The 14,762-nt window shown below is 43.6% G+C and overlaps 1 protein-coding gene across 7 annotated transcripts in view; it reads right to left on the minus strand.

Annotated features, from left to right (window-relative positions):
* GRIA1 (glutamate receptor, ionotropic, AMPA 1) overlaps positions 1-14,762 on the minus strand; it is a 306,850-nt gene that overhangs the window by 112,359 nt on the left and 179,729 nt on the right. For all 7 annotated transcript variants that reach the window (XR_001137844.1, XM_012653191.1, XM_012653187.1 and 4 more), the window contains 2 exons: positions 8,179-8,340; positions 6,014-6,181 (listed from right to left, as the gene is read on the minus strand). Coding sequence is in view for 6 of the 7 variants with exons in the window: in XM_012653191.1 (XP_012508645.1) it covers positions 6,014-6,181; positions 8,179-8,340 (330 nt within the window). In the remaining variant the exon portion in view is untranslated. The remainder of the gene's footprint in view (positions 1-6,013; positions 6,182-8,178; positions 8,341-14,762) is intronic.

The following is a 14,762-nucleotide window of genomic DNA, read 5'->3' on the forward strand; positions in this document are numbered from 1 at the left end:
TCACTTAAGATATCCAGTGGTCTCTCACACACGGGCCAGTGCTACCGTGCTAGGCTTCAGGTGAGCAACACAAAAACGTGCAATGTAGTGTCTTCCACTTGCCTTGTAGTATTCTTGCCGGGCATCTCCCAGGCTGTGCTCTGACCATATCTAAGAACATGGTCATGGGCTTGTCACTAAACCTATCTGTTTCTTCGTTTTCTCTTCAAAGAACTGAAGTTCTTAGCATATTGTCTGGGACATAAGTGTTCAATACATGGTTTGTATTATGTAGATAATGATGATGATGATGATGATGATGATTACTGTTACCATGCTGCATAAAGCAGATAAGAGGGATAGAAAATAAGAAGATCTAAAATTGAGGCCTTGGGTTTGACAAGTTGTTGTCTTAGAGCAAGGGACTCTTTTAGCACAAATCAGGACTTTTTCATTGTTACTTTTACATCCCTTCTTCAGTTTCCAATAAGGCCAGGGGTCCTACCTGCAAAGTTCTAGTGACTTGAGGGCTCCTTGCATTGGCACAGTGATTTCATAAGACCTACTTATTTGATGTTCACAGAAACCTAGTGGGTAGCCAGAGCAGAGGATTTTTGCCCATTTTACAGGTAAGATTATTGACACTCAGAACTGATGGCACTTGACTCCAGGACTCACAGTGATTCATTGAGAGGTCTGGGGTCACTGACGGCTCTTCCTCTCTAGTTGAGGAAGCCAAATTTTACACACACTGAGATAAATCAAAGTATCAGAGAATAGAAAAGGAGACATCCCAGAACCACTACCCAGTGATGACAAAGAGAAGTCAAGAGAATGGCTCAGACCCAAATCACTTATCGTGGAAAGTCAAGACTCAGAGGAAGAAGCTTCTCAGAAACATCTTGAAAGTGCTGTCCGCATCCATCAGGGCTGAGCTCTGGGCACTTATCCCCGCCTCCCCAGGTGACTGAGATCAGACTGATGGAGCCCAGGCATTTCTCCTTGGTTCCTGCTCCCGGAACTGCTGTCACTATCCCGGAGCCCATCAACTCCTTCCATGAAAGATGGAGAATTAACCTTGGGTTTCCTGTAAATAAGTCTGCCACCAGTGGGAGGCTGAAGCATGCATTTTCTTTCCTGCCTAGGGCACGCAGAGTTCTTATTAGTGTCTTTACTACTTGAACCACGTTAACGAGAAAATTACTCAATGACACTTGTTCAAGCATGATAAGGAAGACTTATTCAGGACCTTAGCTACAGGTATAGGGAGCACTGCAATGGGGTCTTGGAATGGGGGAGAGAGATTGGGCTGAACTCCGGATACAGCACTGGCAAGTGGGAATTTATTGCCAAGGACAGGGTGGGGGTCAGTGGATGGAAACTTACTAAGAGGAAACATCAGAGATAACAGGCCAGGGTGATCAGACATCACCTGGGGGAGGATGGTGGAGGATGAAGAACTCGACCCTGGGGGTCTTGCTAAACTGACTTAGCAGGGTTCCTTGCGAAAACTGGATTTTATAAGACATGCACAGATGGGCCTAGGCAAAAGTTGAGGAGCCTGACTAAAGTTTGGTCAAGCAAAGAATCTTTGTTATAATAGTTGTCAACACTGACTCTTCCCCTCTTCCCTCACTGGAACCTGAAAAGCAGCCCTAGGGGAGACAGCTGAGCCACTCTGCACCCAGGGCTTCCGTAATGCCTTTGCAGCTCCCTTTGTGTGGATCCTTCCTCTTGGATGCTCACTTTTGAGGCCTGTGGGCTAAGTTCCTGCTGGACTACATCTTAGTTATTCCAGCCAGGGCAAATCTCAGGACCCCTCTGAACTTTCCCTTTCCCATCTAAACAATGGGAAGAATAATCTTGGCTCTGTCTCATGCAGTTTCCCCTTAGTTCAAAGAAGAGTATCCATTAGGCTTTCTGATAATTCTGGCCCTTGCAACAAGCCAGTGAGGGCGGCAGTGCTAAAAGGATTATGTCTATTCAGCAGATGAGGAAATCCAGGCCTAGAAAAATCAAGCAATCAAGTCAAAATCACCCAGACAGTGCTTGATGGAGCCTCAGTTAGAACCCAGTGGGACACCCACAAGTCCTCGCCTGTACCCTTACTCTAGTCTTCTACTGGGTATCATTGACGTCCCCATCCAGAACCTCCAAAATGCGATTTACTCCTCTTTCAAATTTACTCTTCCTTTAAGGCTTGCATTACCATCTATCTCAGTTTGCTTGAGATAGTTCCAGTCTCCATCTCTGGTTATTCAAAGGCCCCGAGCCTTGCTGGTGTCTGCGTTGCTCAGTGATGGCATTCTCCTCCCACCAGCCATAGCACCAACAGCCTCCCGTGTTAGCTAGCCCTCAATCCACGTCGTCCTAGCCATTATTTCCTGTAGGATTGTCTTGCCTTTGAAACTGGATCTTGAGCCCTGAAAGGCAGGGACTGTGTCTCATGGCCCACCCCTGTGCAGACCCCATCTGGCCCAGTGCTGGGCGTGCCTTCACTTCCACATGCTTGATTGCTGGCTAGCAGATTGTAGAAACGAAAAACTAAGAGCGATGGTCACTATTCAGGGCAGGTATTCTGAAGTCCTGGGATAGGCTTCTATGAGTGTCTATGTTTCTACCACTTCTGGTCATACAAAAATATATGTATGTACATGTGCGGATATTTCTGAGAAAAGAGTCAACAGATTTTTTTTTTTGGTTAAATCATCCTCAAATGCCTATAACCTCCTTAAGAACCTGACTTGAGGAGTTTGGTCTTCTCTACCAGTCAGAAGGCGACATATGGGTACCCTAATGCCGCTGCCTTCCTGAAGCGCTGAGGGCTTCCAGGATGTGGGCTCATTAATATTCTGAACAGCTCCCTGGACAGCAGGCAGGGGCAGGCAGGCAGGCGGATTATCCTCATTCTGCTGCTGGGGAAATTACAGCTGGGTGCTGGGGGGTGGTGCACGGATATTACCCAAGGCCATGTGCTGCTGAGGGCTGGGCCATAGTTCTGTGTCTCCCCTGCCTGGCTGGGCCTTCGAGGTTTCAGAGCGGTTAAGCATAGAGAGCGAGTTGTCAGCTAAATGTGGGTTGGAGTCCCAGTTTTACCACTAGCTAGCTGCATAATTTCGGGAAGTTTTATAACCTCTTGGAAGCTCAGTTTCTCCATTTACAACGCACACTTAATAAAACTAGCTACCTCAGAGTATTATTGAGGATTCAGTGAGGTAATACATGTAAATGCTCAGAGCCTCGTACATAGTAAGCCCTTCACACAGCATGGCTATTATTACCGCTGGTTTTAGAATTTAAGTCCCCAGTGTGCTAGCCCTCCAGGTAGGCTGTGCTGGGCCTCCAGGCCTAACTCACAGACATCCCAGCGCTGACACAAGCTGAACCACAGGTCTCCTCCCACTGTGCCATCTGAAGGCCAGTGGTCAGGATGCAGAGAGACCTCAGCTTCCAAGCTCCGGGTTGCAGGGACTGGATGTCATCAGCATTTACCCAGCCCGTGGTGGGCAGTTGCTCCCTGATGGCACGGCTATTTCAAGAGATGGATCTAGAAGGGGAAATGGCTGGACAGTGGCTATGACTATGTACGGAAGGCCCCAGTGGTCACTGCTCAGAAGCAAAGCCCCCAGGCCATAGGACAGGCCTGGCCTGGGCAGGAGGAGGAGCCCTGGACTGGGGTCTGCTACAGCTTCCACTGCTAAGCGGCTGTGTCAGCCTGGATGAGTCACCACCCACTCTGGGTCTGCAGTCTCATTTAGAAAGTGAGGGAAAATGAGAGTCAGTAATCTCTAAGGTCTCTGTCAGCAATCAACTCTCTTGAGTCTAGGTGCTTCGCAAAGGTTTGAAAAGGAATCAGTTGGAACCTCTGTTCTTAGGGTTGGAATGTTCTGGGGTTTTTGGGGGGGCTAGTTTTTCTTTTTTCTTTTTCTCCATAGACACTGAAGGGAGTTTCTCGAGGGTAGACCTTGCCTTCCCTTGTCCTCCCTGGTGCATGGCCCCAGGCCAGAGCATGCCGTGGCCCTCAGGGAGCAACTGACACATGCACGCACACGCGAGCACGCACACACACACACGCACACATACACACACACTTGCATCTTGGCTCCAAGACAAAATAAAAGAGGTCAGTATTCTTCTGACTAAAGCAACTGCTTCCTCTCAAACCCTACAGAGGGCAGAGGCAGAAGAATGAGAACACATTATAGCCAGAAGGATGTGGGTTAGACCGTAAGAAAAAAAATTTAGCTCTTCGAATTTTTAGAGCCAGTTGACACTGAGGGTCATCTCTCCAACCTCCTCATTTTCAGGAATAAGGAAAGGGACGTCTGAAGGAGAGCTAAATGAATATTTCAAGGTCACCCAGAGAGCCAGGGGCCCAGCTGGACTTGGAGCCCAGCTCTCCTGCCTCCTGGCTCACAGCCCTTCCTGCCACCCTGCATTGTCTCCCAGGCTTCATCACTGCCATGGTGATGTCAGAATACGCTTTCAGGGACACCATTAAGATGGGAGAGGCAAGGGAGTTGGAAGGCCTGTGCAGGCGAGGGCTAGTGCCTGGGACCTTCTGAAACCACCTCGCATTGCAAATAGAATCTGTCTCGACTGTGGAGTCTGGAAGAGCATTTTAAATAAGCTGAGGGGGAGGCGCTGCCCCTTCGGCAAGCATTCTGGAAGCTGCCTGGTGTCTGCTGTTGCTGCCTGGTGACTTGGGGGCCACCCTGCATAGGGACCAGGGGAGCCAGAAGGGGCTGCAGGAGGTCCTCCTTTGCATGGTCCTCCTGCAGTTAGCAGGGCTCCTGTTTAGCTTCATTCCAAAGGACAGAACTCCTTATTCTCCTCTATGTAAGGCACTTCCTCAGGGCTGAGGAACAGCTGGTGAGGTTCCTTTCTCGTCTCTTTCCGCAGGTTGTGAAAACTGCTAGAGCTGTGCACGTGTGGTTGGCAAACAAATGGAGATAGTTGTACATTTTGCTCTACTTTTCTCCCTCATTCAGAAATGCTCCTCTTTTCCCCCAGGAGCTGAAATTCATCTTCCGCTGAATGTAGTCTTAAAAGTATAGCTGGTCTTACCCAGGCAACTCCACTGGTTGGGGAGGGTGGGTCCCCAGGGGCATTTGCACAAACTGTCTTGCTGTTGCTGGCTTGCCACTATGCCTGATGCTCTGTCTTCCTCCTGCAGCGAGCAACACCATCCTTCCCCAGTCCCTTTGGAAATACACCCTCTCTATCATGAGGCATCGGAGGCATAATACAGTGCTATCTGTTGGCAGTTTGAGAATCACAGCCTGAGGTGCTTCTAGAGGTTTCTAGGACCTCCAAGAATGATAAAGCTGAGGCGCATCCCCAGGATCTTCTAAACCAGGGATGCTAAATATATGCCCACGTGTACCACTGTCTCATCCTGCTTCCACCGCAGACACATCACTAACTGAATATTTATACTTCTCCCCGTTGTATCTGGATTCAGCCGCGGAATCCTTTGCACAGCCAACCGACTGGAAGGGGCACGGCCATTTTCTAGCTCTGATTTTTAAACTGTTCTTAAGTGCAACAAAATTGATGATTGCGACACTGAGAAGCAAGAAGGTCATATCAGAAGTACTAGGAAACATTTTCTGGGGCCCCACACACAGTAGGCCCTCAGGAAATGTGTTCAGAGAGGAAATCCAGAAAACCACGGTGAGAGGGGAGGGTCTCCAGGAAGGAGACTGCTAACACGGCTAGTTTCATTCCCTCCCAGTTTCAAGTCCCCTTTCTAAATACAGAAAATCACCGGCTTTCCTTTTTCAGCATAATTGCTAAGCACAAAATACAGCTTTTACACTATAAGGGATGGCTATTCCATATTATTGGCTTTTAAAAAATTTTTTTACATGAGCTTCCATGAATGCTGAGAGCCACGAACACAATGCAGTCGCTGTTCCAACCTTCAGTTGTGCTCCTACAATTTTTTTTTAAACAGCTGCATTTTGCCCAAGTTTGATGCTGGAATATCCTAGTGGGCTCCCACAAGATGGGGCAACCCCTGCCGGCTTACCTGCTGCAGAGCTCGCTGGATGTCGATTCCCTGGCCCCAGGGCACAGCCGGGTTAGCCAGACAGTCCCCGGCATTCCCCCGGCGGGATATGTCAATCCTCTGCCTGCGCAGGCTCTGGAAGGCCTCAGCCATCACCTTCACCCCATCGTAGGTGAGCGCAGAGGTGTACTGGGGGCAGGAACGGAGACAGTTAGCTATCAGAGCGAGCTGCCAGGAAGGTAGGGATGGGGCTGTATTTGGGAATGTGCTTTCTGGTGATGGGAAGGTGTGCACTGGGCCAGGTGCAAGGCACAAGTGGGGAGACGATGGTGATACAGGGAGGCAGTGCCTGTCCTATCTGACGGGAAGTGCCACGCCACCACACTGGCCAATGTTGCCTTCCTGAATTGTGAATTCAGTATCACTGGTTATGACTTTTGAAGAGAAGCCAAAATTCTAGATTTGTGTGTGCAATCTTACAATTTTTAAAATGTTGGTTCAATTGGGGGAAAAATGCATAGATTAAATGTAATACCTCTGCAGGCTGGATATAGTTCATGGAAAACTAGTTGGTTTTCCATGTATTACAGTCATTAATTAGAAGCCAAGGGGAACTGTTTACTCCACCATCTCTTGTGACAGTAAAAGAAAAAAAAATCCAAGAACGGCGAGCTCTTAATTATTTCTGCACGTGGCTCACCTACGTGGTAAGTTTACATCCTGCAAATTTTCCTCTTGTGCTTACTCATGACAACTGTCAGTTGTTTCCCCTCTTGACCAAAAGGGGGCTAAGATGTGGATGAAACAAAACCACAAAAATATTTCCTGGTTTTGGAACTCACATCTGTCTCCTTCACTAATTTGTTCCTAATACCTATCGCGTTGTCTAGCATACTGTAAGTTCACAATACAGAGCTGAAGAATGAATGTCTATAAGTCTTTTTCTAATTTTTAGCTTTAATTCTCTCACTTCTTTTTTTAAATTATATTACATTTATATTATTTTTGTAATCTACTCAAATCTTTTGAAAATCGAGTGGAGTACTCACATATTAATTAATTAACTCCTATGTGGTTTGCTCCTTGTTTTAAAGGGCATTTGTGATTTTGTTTGCTTACGCTCATATTGAAACAAGTCTCCATTCTTGAAGAGTTAAATCAGTTTAAGCAACAGTAGAGTGAGAAGTGTCTTAGTTAAATGGTCCACCATTTACAAAAATAAATTGACCATGTGGCAAGAGAAAGTCTGCCAAGGATTCACTGTTTGCCCCAGATAAATAAACTTAGCCTCAGAATCCTGCTCAACACAGTATTCCACACAGCCACTGCCAATCTATTTGAGTTTACATGGGAAAGAAAAATCACTTGCTATCCTTATTCTAAACAATTCTCAAACAGCAAACAAAATAAATTTTGGTTGCAGGATTTAGAGCTGCACTGCTCATAAGTGAGAGGCAGCTAGTCTGCACGATAATTGAGAACTGACTCTCTGAGGCAGAGATCTGCTGGATATTCATTAGTTAGGTTGCCTCGATTTTTAGCTGGGCATATAGCTGACCAGAATGAGGGTCACCTCACCACACAACTCAACGACATTTCAGTTGCAACAAAATGAGCACCGGCCTGAGCTGTGCAACACGGTAGCCTTGCCCAGAATAGAACCACCATTTCCCAGCTTCCCTTGCAGCTAACTGGAGGTAGTTTTCTGAGATATGGCCAATGGCATATGAGTAGAAGATCTGTGTGTGGCTTCTGAAAAAATTTCTGAAAGGAAGCAATTATGCTTTTTGTTTTCTCTTTTTCCTTCCTGCTGGAAGGAGGCTGAGGTCATGGCTATGATTTGAGCATCCATCTTGGACTCTAACGTAGCAGCCAAGTGCTGAGGACAGCAGAATGAGACAGCAAGAGAAGCCTGGATATTTGATGATTGTGGAGCCATTATACGACTCCTGGACTGCTGACTCCTAAATTTTGTCTGTATGAGAGAAAAATAAAATGTCTAACTTGTTTAAACTATTGTCATTTTGGGTTCTCTGTCTCTTGCACCTTATACCCTTATATCTTGATGAATATATTTTCCTTAGCCTGTTCCTTTTAGAAAATCTATTCCTTTTCAAAGACTAACACTGTCCAGAAATCTGGGGCAGGCGAAGGGCCAGGCTGCTGCCAGCTGCTCATTTCCTCACCTTGGGTCTCTTCCAGTCCACCCGGGTGTGGTCTCGAGCGTCGCTGTTCTTCCACTGCTGCATGATCTTGGCTGGGATGGTGTCGGTGTAGTTCACCAACTGGAAACCTGTCACATTGGCTCCACTCTCCTTGAATTTGTTTAAGTCAATGTCCATGAAGCCCTGTGGAGGGAAGAGGAGGGAGAAGTCAGAACGTGCTGCCAGGTTAGCTCGACTTAACCATGTTACAGAATCACAGGATTGCCCACGAGGTGGAACTGACTCAACAAAGAGAGGGTTGTGTCTCCCTTCCTTCTGAACTCAGTTACCCCTTAGTTTATGCACAAAGTTAGCACAATCGTTAAGAGTACTTGCTCAGGAGCCAGCACGCCAGCGTTGAAGTGCTGGCTCTGCTAGTCACAAGCTACTATACTACCACGGACTAGGGTACTTGACAGTTTTCTTGTCTGAATAATGGAGGTCAGGAGGTTGGGGAGAAGACGCAATGTGATGACACATGTCAAGTGTGTGGTGCAGACTGAGTGATAGATACGTGGTGACTAGGGTTTTTATGATGATACAGATATATGCGGCAACAATATGGGACAATTCCCTCTCACCCTCCACCTTTTTGAGAGAAGAAGAATCTCAAGTTCATTGGGGCAAGCTCCTATGAGTTCCCCGAGGTCACCAGCAAGTCTGTAGAAGAGGCTGGATTCTGACCTGGTCTTCATCCTTCACCCCGTGTGCTTTCCCGTGTAACAGACTAGATCTTTATCTATGAGGAGGCCTGAGCAGTTCTAACATCCACGAAGCATTCTTTATTGGAATGAAACTTTCCACCCCATTTGGTGACATTCACTCAAACTCAGGAAGCCTTTAATTTGAGATGGAAATCTTATATTTGTATAAAATATTCAATAATATACGGTACTTTCTTATCTATGGCCTCATTTCACTTTATTGCTTTATAAGGTAAAACTTAAATGTCTATTTGCCAGATAAGGAAACTGAAACAGAGTGGGAGAATTGACTTGCACAAAGTCATTGATTCAGTGAGTTGGTGGCAGAGAGAGGACCAGAACTAAGGCAATTTGTTCACTCCACTGCTCACTCATTCATTAATTATTCAACAGATAATTTTGAGAAGCTATAGTGCACTGTTCTAAGAGTGAATGAAACAAGTTCCTTCTCTCATGGAGCTTACATTCTAATGGGGAAGGTAGATAACAAATAAATAAACAAGTAAGTATGCAGCATAGTATAGTGTAATCTAGTATAGTATACTCAGTGGCAGCAATGAATCCCACGAAGAAAGACAAAGTGGAATAAATGGATGGGGGTGGGGATGGCATCATGCTTTGAAAGGGATGAGCGGGATGAGCCTCCCTGAGGAGGTGGTGTTGGCACAGGTATCTGAGGGAAGTGAAGCCTTGTGACTGAGCTATGGGGATATTTGGGGAAGAGCATTCTGAGCAAAGGCCCAGAGGTGGGAGGATGCTTGGCGTGTTCAAGAAACAGGAAGGAGGCTGGTGTCACTGCAGCACAGTGAGTGAGAGGAGAGAGTCAGGGAAGTGAGGTCAGAGTGGCTGCCCAAGGCTGGGTCACATAGAGCCTTGTGTTAACGTGAAGGTCTTTTTTTTTTTTTTGGTATAATTGGAGGTCTGCTGCAGGTATTTGAGCAGGGATCATAAAGTCACTGCCTTTTCAGTTCCATGGCTTAAGGAAATTGTCAAATCCCAGTGAGTGAGATAGGAAAATGGAAGCACTGTGGGGGATGGGAAAGCTCTGACTGGCAGCCCAGAGACCTGAGCACTGGTCCCAGCTCTGTGTCTGGATCCTACGGCACTGCCCGCATCTCTGGGTTTCTCATTGCCTTTGTCCAGTTTTCTTATGTGAAAGAATGGACTTCATGGTACAGAGACACTGCTCCCCAACTTGTGTCTCTAAAGTTCTGTGATTTCTTATTGCATTTATTTTTTAAACAAACCAAGCTTAGTTGCACTCAAAGCCTTTGTCCTTGCTATTCTTTCTGCCTGATAATGTGATTTCCCTGGCTGGCTCTTTTCCATCATTTGGATCTCAGCCAGAATGCCGTCTCTTTAGAGAGAGCTTTCCTGACCCCCTTATCTAAAGATCCAATTCTTGCCCTGTGGTAGACACTGTCCGCATCCTGTTCATTTCCACTCTCCTTTGTACACTGGTATTCTACTTTATATACTAACTGCAAACACCTATTACCCCACCTACCTGCAGGGTAAGCCAGACATGTTGGGGAGTTAATGCACCCAGAAGCAGCTCTCAACCAATACCAGGTGGGGAGTCAGTAGATAAATGCCCCAGAATCCTCTTTCCTGAGTGGCATAACCCTGATGCATGTTCTACACTAACATCCGGAGATCCCCTAAGGCATTGTGTTTCTGCAGTAGCCTGCAGTGTGTTTTCATTATGCACCTTTATAGGCTGCCTTCCCTTCCCTGATTTCCTACTAATGTTTCTAGGATTGGCACCGAAAGAAACCACCTGTACTGGAATCCTCATCTTGAGAACTGCTTCTGGAAGAACCCAATAGAGTCACCCTCAACACCTTGTCCAGTCAGTTCTATTTCAGTGCCCTGCTAGAGCTTCTCCAGAGCATTTATCACCATTTGAGACTATCTTGTTCATTCATGTTTTCCTTGTCTTCTCTCCTCCCATTAGCATGTCAGCTTCATGAGAGTGGTGACATTTTCTGTCTCAGTCACAGATGTGTCCTAGAACCTGCATCTAGAACAATGCCTGGCATAGAGTAGATGCACAATAGATATTTGTTGAATGAACAAATAAAAGCCAGAGACTTTCCTCAAATAAGAATGCCAATTAGCCAGGAGAAATATGACCAGCAGGCAGCAGATGCCAGTGGATGAATTTTGTTGAAAAGAGAAACTCAGTTTGGAAATACCTTTGAGATTAACTTGTTCTATAGACATAGTTCACAGAAGTCCAGAGGTAAGTGATTTGCACAATGGTCCTTGCAAGCTGTTAGTAAAGGTGAAATCAGAATTAGGTTCCCTTACCCAATATACATTTCAAAACATTACACTGTCTAAGAGCACAGCCATCCTAGCACTGGTTAAAACCTAGTACGCTGCATAAGTACCGTGTGCTAATCAGTTGTGCCATGTCTACACTTTGTATAGATCCAGAAAAGAACCCATATAGCCAAAGCAACCTTAAGCAAAAAGAACAAATCAGGAGGCATCAATTTACCAGACTTCAAGCTATACTACAAGGCTATGGTAACCAAAACAGCATGGTATTGGCATAAGAACAGAGACATAGACATAGACATAGACATAGATCAGAACAGAGAACCTACATATAAAACCATTCCCATGTTGTCATCTGATCTTTGACAAAGCAGACAAAAACATACACTGGGGAAAAGAATCCTTATTCAATAAATGATGCTGGGAAAATTGGATAGCCACATGTAGAAGACTGAAACAGGACCTGCATCTCTCACCACTCACAAAAATTAACTCATCACAGATAACTGACTTAAATGTAAGGCAAGAAACTATAAGAATTGTAGAAGAAAATGTTAGAAAAACTCTTATAGACATCAGCCTAGGCAAAGAATTTATGAAGAAGACCCCAAAAGCAATCGCAGTAACAACAAAAATAAATGAATGGTATCTGATCAAATTAAAAAGCTGCACAGCCAAGGAAACAATCATTAGGTGAATAGAGAGAAATAAATAAGAGAAAATATTTGCATGCTATACATCTGATAAAGGGCTGATAACTAGAATCTATAAAGAACTCAAGCAAATCAGCAAGGAGAAAATCAAACAATCCCATTAAAAAGTGGGCAAAACACATGAATAGAAACTTTTTGAAAGAAAATAGACTAATGGCCAATGAACATACGAAAAAATGCTCAACATCTATAATCATCAGGGAAATGTAAATCAAAACCACAATGAGATATCACTTAACTCCCAGCAAGAATGGCTTTTATCAAAAAGTCCCCAAACAACAAATGCTGGTGTGGATGCAGAGAGATAGGAACACTTATGCACTGCTGGAGGGACTGAAAACTAGTACAACCTCTATGGAAAGTAGTATGGAGACACCTCAAAGAACTAAAAGTAGACCTACCATTTGATCTAGCAATCCCACTACTGGCTATTTATCCAAAGGAAAAAAAGACATTCTATAAAAAAGACATCTGCACACAAATTTTCATAGCAGCACAATTCACAATTGCAAAGATGTGGAAACAACCCAAGTGCCCATTAATACATGAGTGGATTAATAAAATGTGGTACATGTATATCATGGAGTATTACTCAGTTATAAAAAATGGTGAACTATCTCTTGTATTATCCTGGATGGAACTGGAAACCATTCCTCTAAGTGAAGTATCACAAGAATAGAAAACCAAACACCACACATACTCACCATTAAATTGGTACTAATTGATCAACATGTGTGCACATGTGGAAAAGACATTCATCAGAAATCAAGCAGGTGGGAGTAGGGAGGAGAGGATGGGTAAATTCACACCTAATGGGTACAGTGCACACTATCTGGATGATGGGCACACTTACAACTTTTACTCAAATGGTACAAAAGCAATTTATGTAACTAAAATGTTTGTAACTCTGTAATATTCTGAAAAAAAAAATTAAAAAGCTAGAACACAGTTGAGAGATTTCCCATTGTTTTTAGAGACTTTAAGAACAACTTGTTCATAAAATAACTACTGAGAAAATAAAAAGGAAATTATCTCCTGCAGTCAAATTCTGCCACTTGAAAATCTGTAGCAAGATCCTGGGCATTTTGTACTGACTGTTTCCATCTCAAACATAAAGAAGGCCAAAGGAAATGGCAGAGTTTGTTCAAATGTAAGTGTTGTTCAACCCCATCACCAGAACATCTGACTATGAGGTTAGTGGAGTCAAACCTTGCTTACATATGATCAAACTGATGAGATCCTCCAAACAAACTTTCCTGTCTCCCTGAGAAAGAATGGACAAAAAATGATAAAACATGCTCATAGCTGTCATGTTAAGTAAAAGAAACAAAATTAGAAAATAACTTGGAGGTCAATGTACATTCATCTAATAGCTGACATCTTCCCTTCCATGAAAGATTTCATGCTGAGAATGATAATCTTGCATCCCTACAATGTCTTTAATCACTAAGAAATGAGTATAGAGTTACTAGACTTGATTTTTCCATATGCATGAAAATGGACTATGCCAATATAGAAATGTGTTCTTGACTAAGAAAGGGAAATAAAGGCATTAACTTCTTGCCCACTGGTTAACTGGAAAATTCAACGCACGCACTCTATTCCCCTGGGCACTATCTTAAATAAGGTTTAATTAAATCATTTTCTAATTTTCTTAAAAAATTATTAAAAAAACATTTTATTAAAAAAAACCTTGGAGGGTAATATTTGGTAATTAATACATTTTTATTTATTTGCTTTATATGTGCTATTAATTGAATAATATTGTACAAAGATACTACATTGCTAATTATATTCTATTAAAAATTTTAACAATGATGTTTGATTGTCACTACTCTCTTTGAGCCATTTTGCCTATTTGATAACATGTCCCCAAATGCTCAGTCCATTGCTATATACACTGTGGCTATTGAATGAAAATGAAATTAATATACAGGGTACTTTTTATGCAAGTTATTTGCCGTTTTTCAAATTATTCAGTCTGAGAATGTAGGTCTAAACCCAGACTCCTGCCACTGGCCCCCAGCACTGTCACAAGATGCTGTTCTTTGCAGAGTTATTGTTTCTCATCTAAAATGGAGCTTTGTGATGAGTGAATTCCTGGGGCTACCAGGTCATTATGTTCTTTTCTCCTTCTTCTATACTTCTGCAGCATTTTACTTTGTCCCATGTGTGACTAATGAATGAGTGAAGAAGGATGCTATGCCTACTGTCTTCTTTCAAATGCAAATGAACTGGCTGATAAACTGTAAGCTTTCAGGATAATGGTCCTTAACCTGAGGGACACAAAAGCACCTTGGGGAGCTTTTGCAAAATAGCCATCCCTAAGGACTACCATTTAGTAGCCCTAAAGGGGAAACAATATCTTTATTTTGTCAAAGCTCTCATGCTGGTGAATCAAAAATCAAGGTTCAGCATATTAAAATTATAAAGGTAATCATCAGAAGAATTCCAAATAATAGCACAACTAAAAAACATTAAGGAGAGGATGTGGGGGGTAGTATGAGATGACTTGTCATCTTTCTAATGGAGAGTCAGACATGAAATTAAAATTGATCAAGTAAGAAAAAGAAATATAGATATACTATGTAGAAGTGTGGAGGAAACCATCAGAATAATCAAATACAGGAAAAGTTTTAAATAGTTATTTCTACAAAGTATGGGACTGGATAGAACAGGTGTTTGCTCTTTATTTTATACCCTTTTGTAATATCTTTTTTTATCATGTGAATACATTGCATTTTAAACACTATTAAAAAATAAAAATTGCTCCTCAGATAATTCTGTTGTACCTGGCTGGTTAGAGATCATCCATTAGTCACTGGAAAGTGGGGCAGGGACTAGCAGTGGCAGGACATGGAAG

The sequence above is a fragment of the Propithecus coquereli genome, unplaced genomic scaffold (assembly GCF_000956105.1).
Source record: "Propithecus coquereli isolate 6110/MARCELLA unplaced genomic scaffold, Pcoq_1.0 Scaffold419, whole genome shotgun sequence".
In the NCBI taxonomy this organism is placed as follows: domain Eukaryota; kingdom Metazoa; phylum Chordata; class Mammalia; order Primates; family Indriidae; genus Propithecus; species Propithecus coquereli.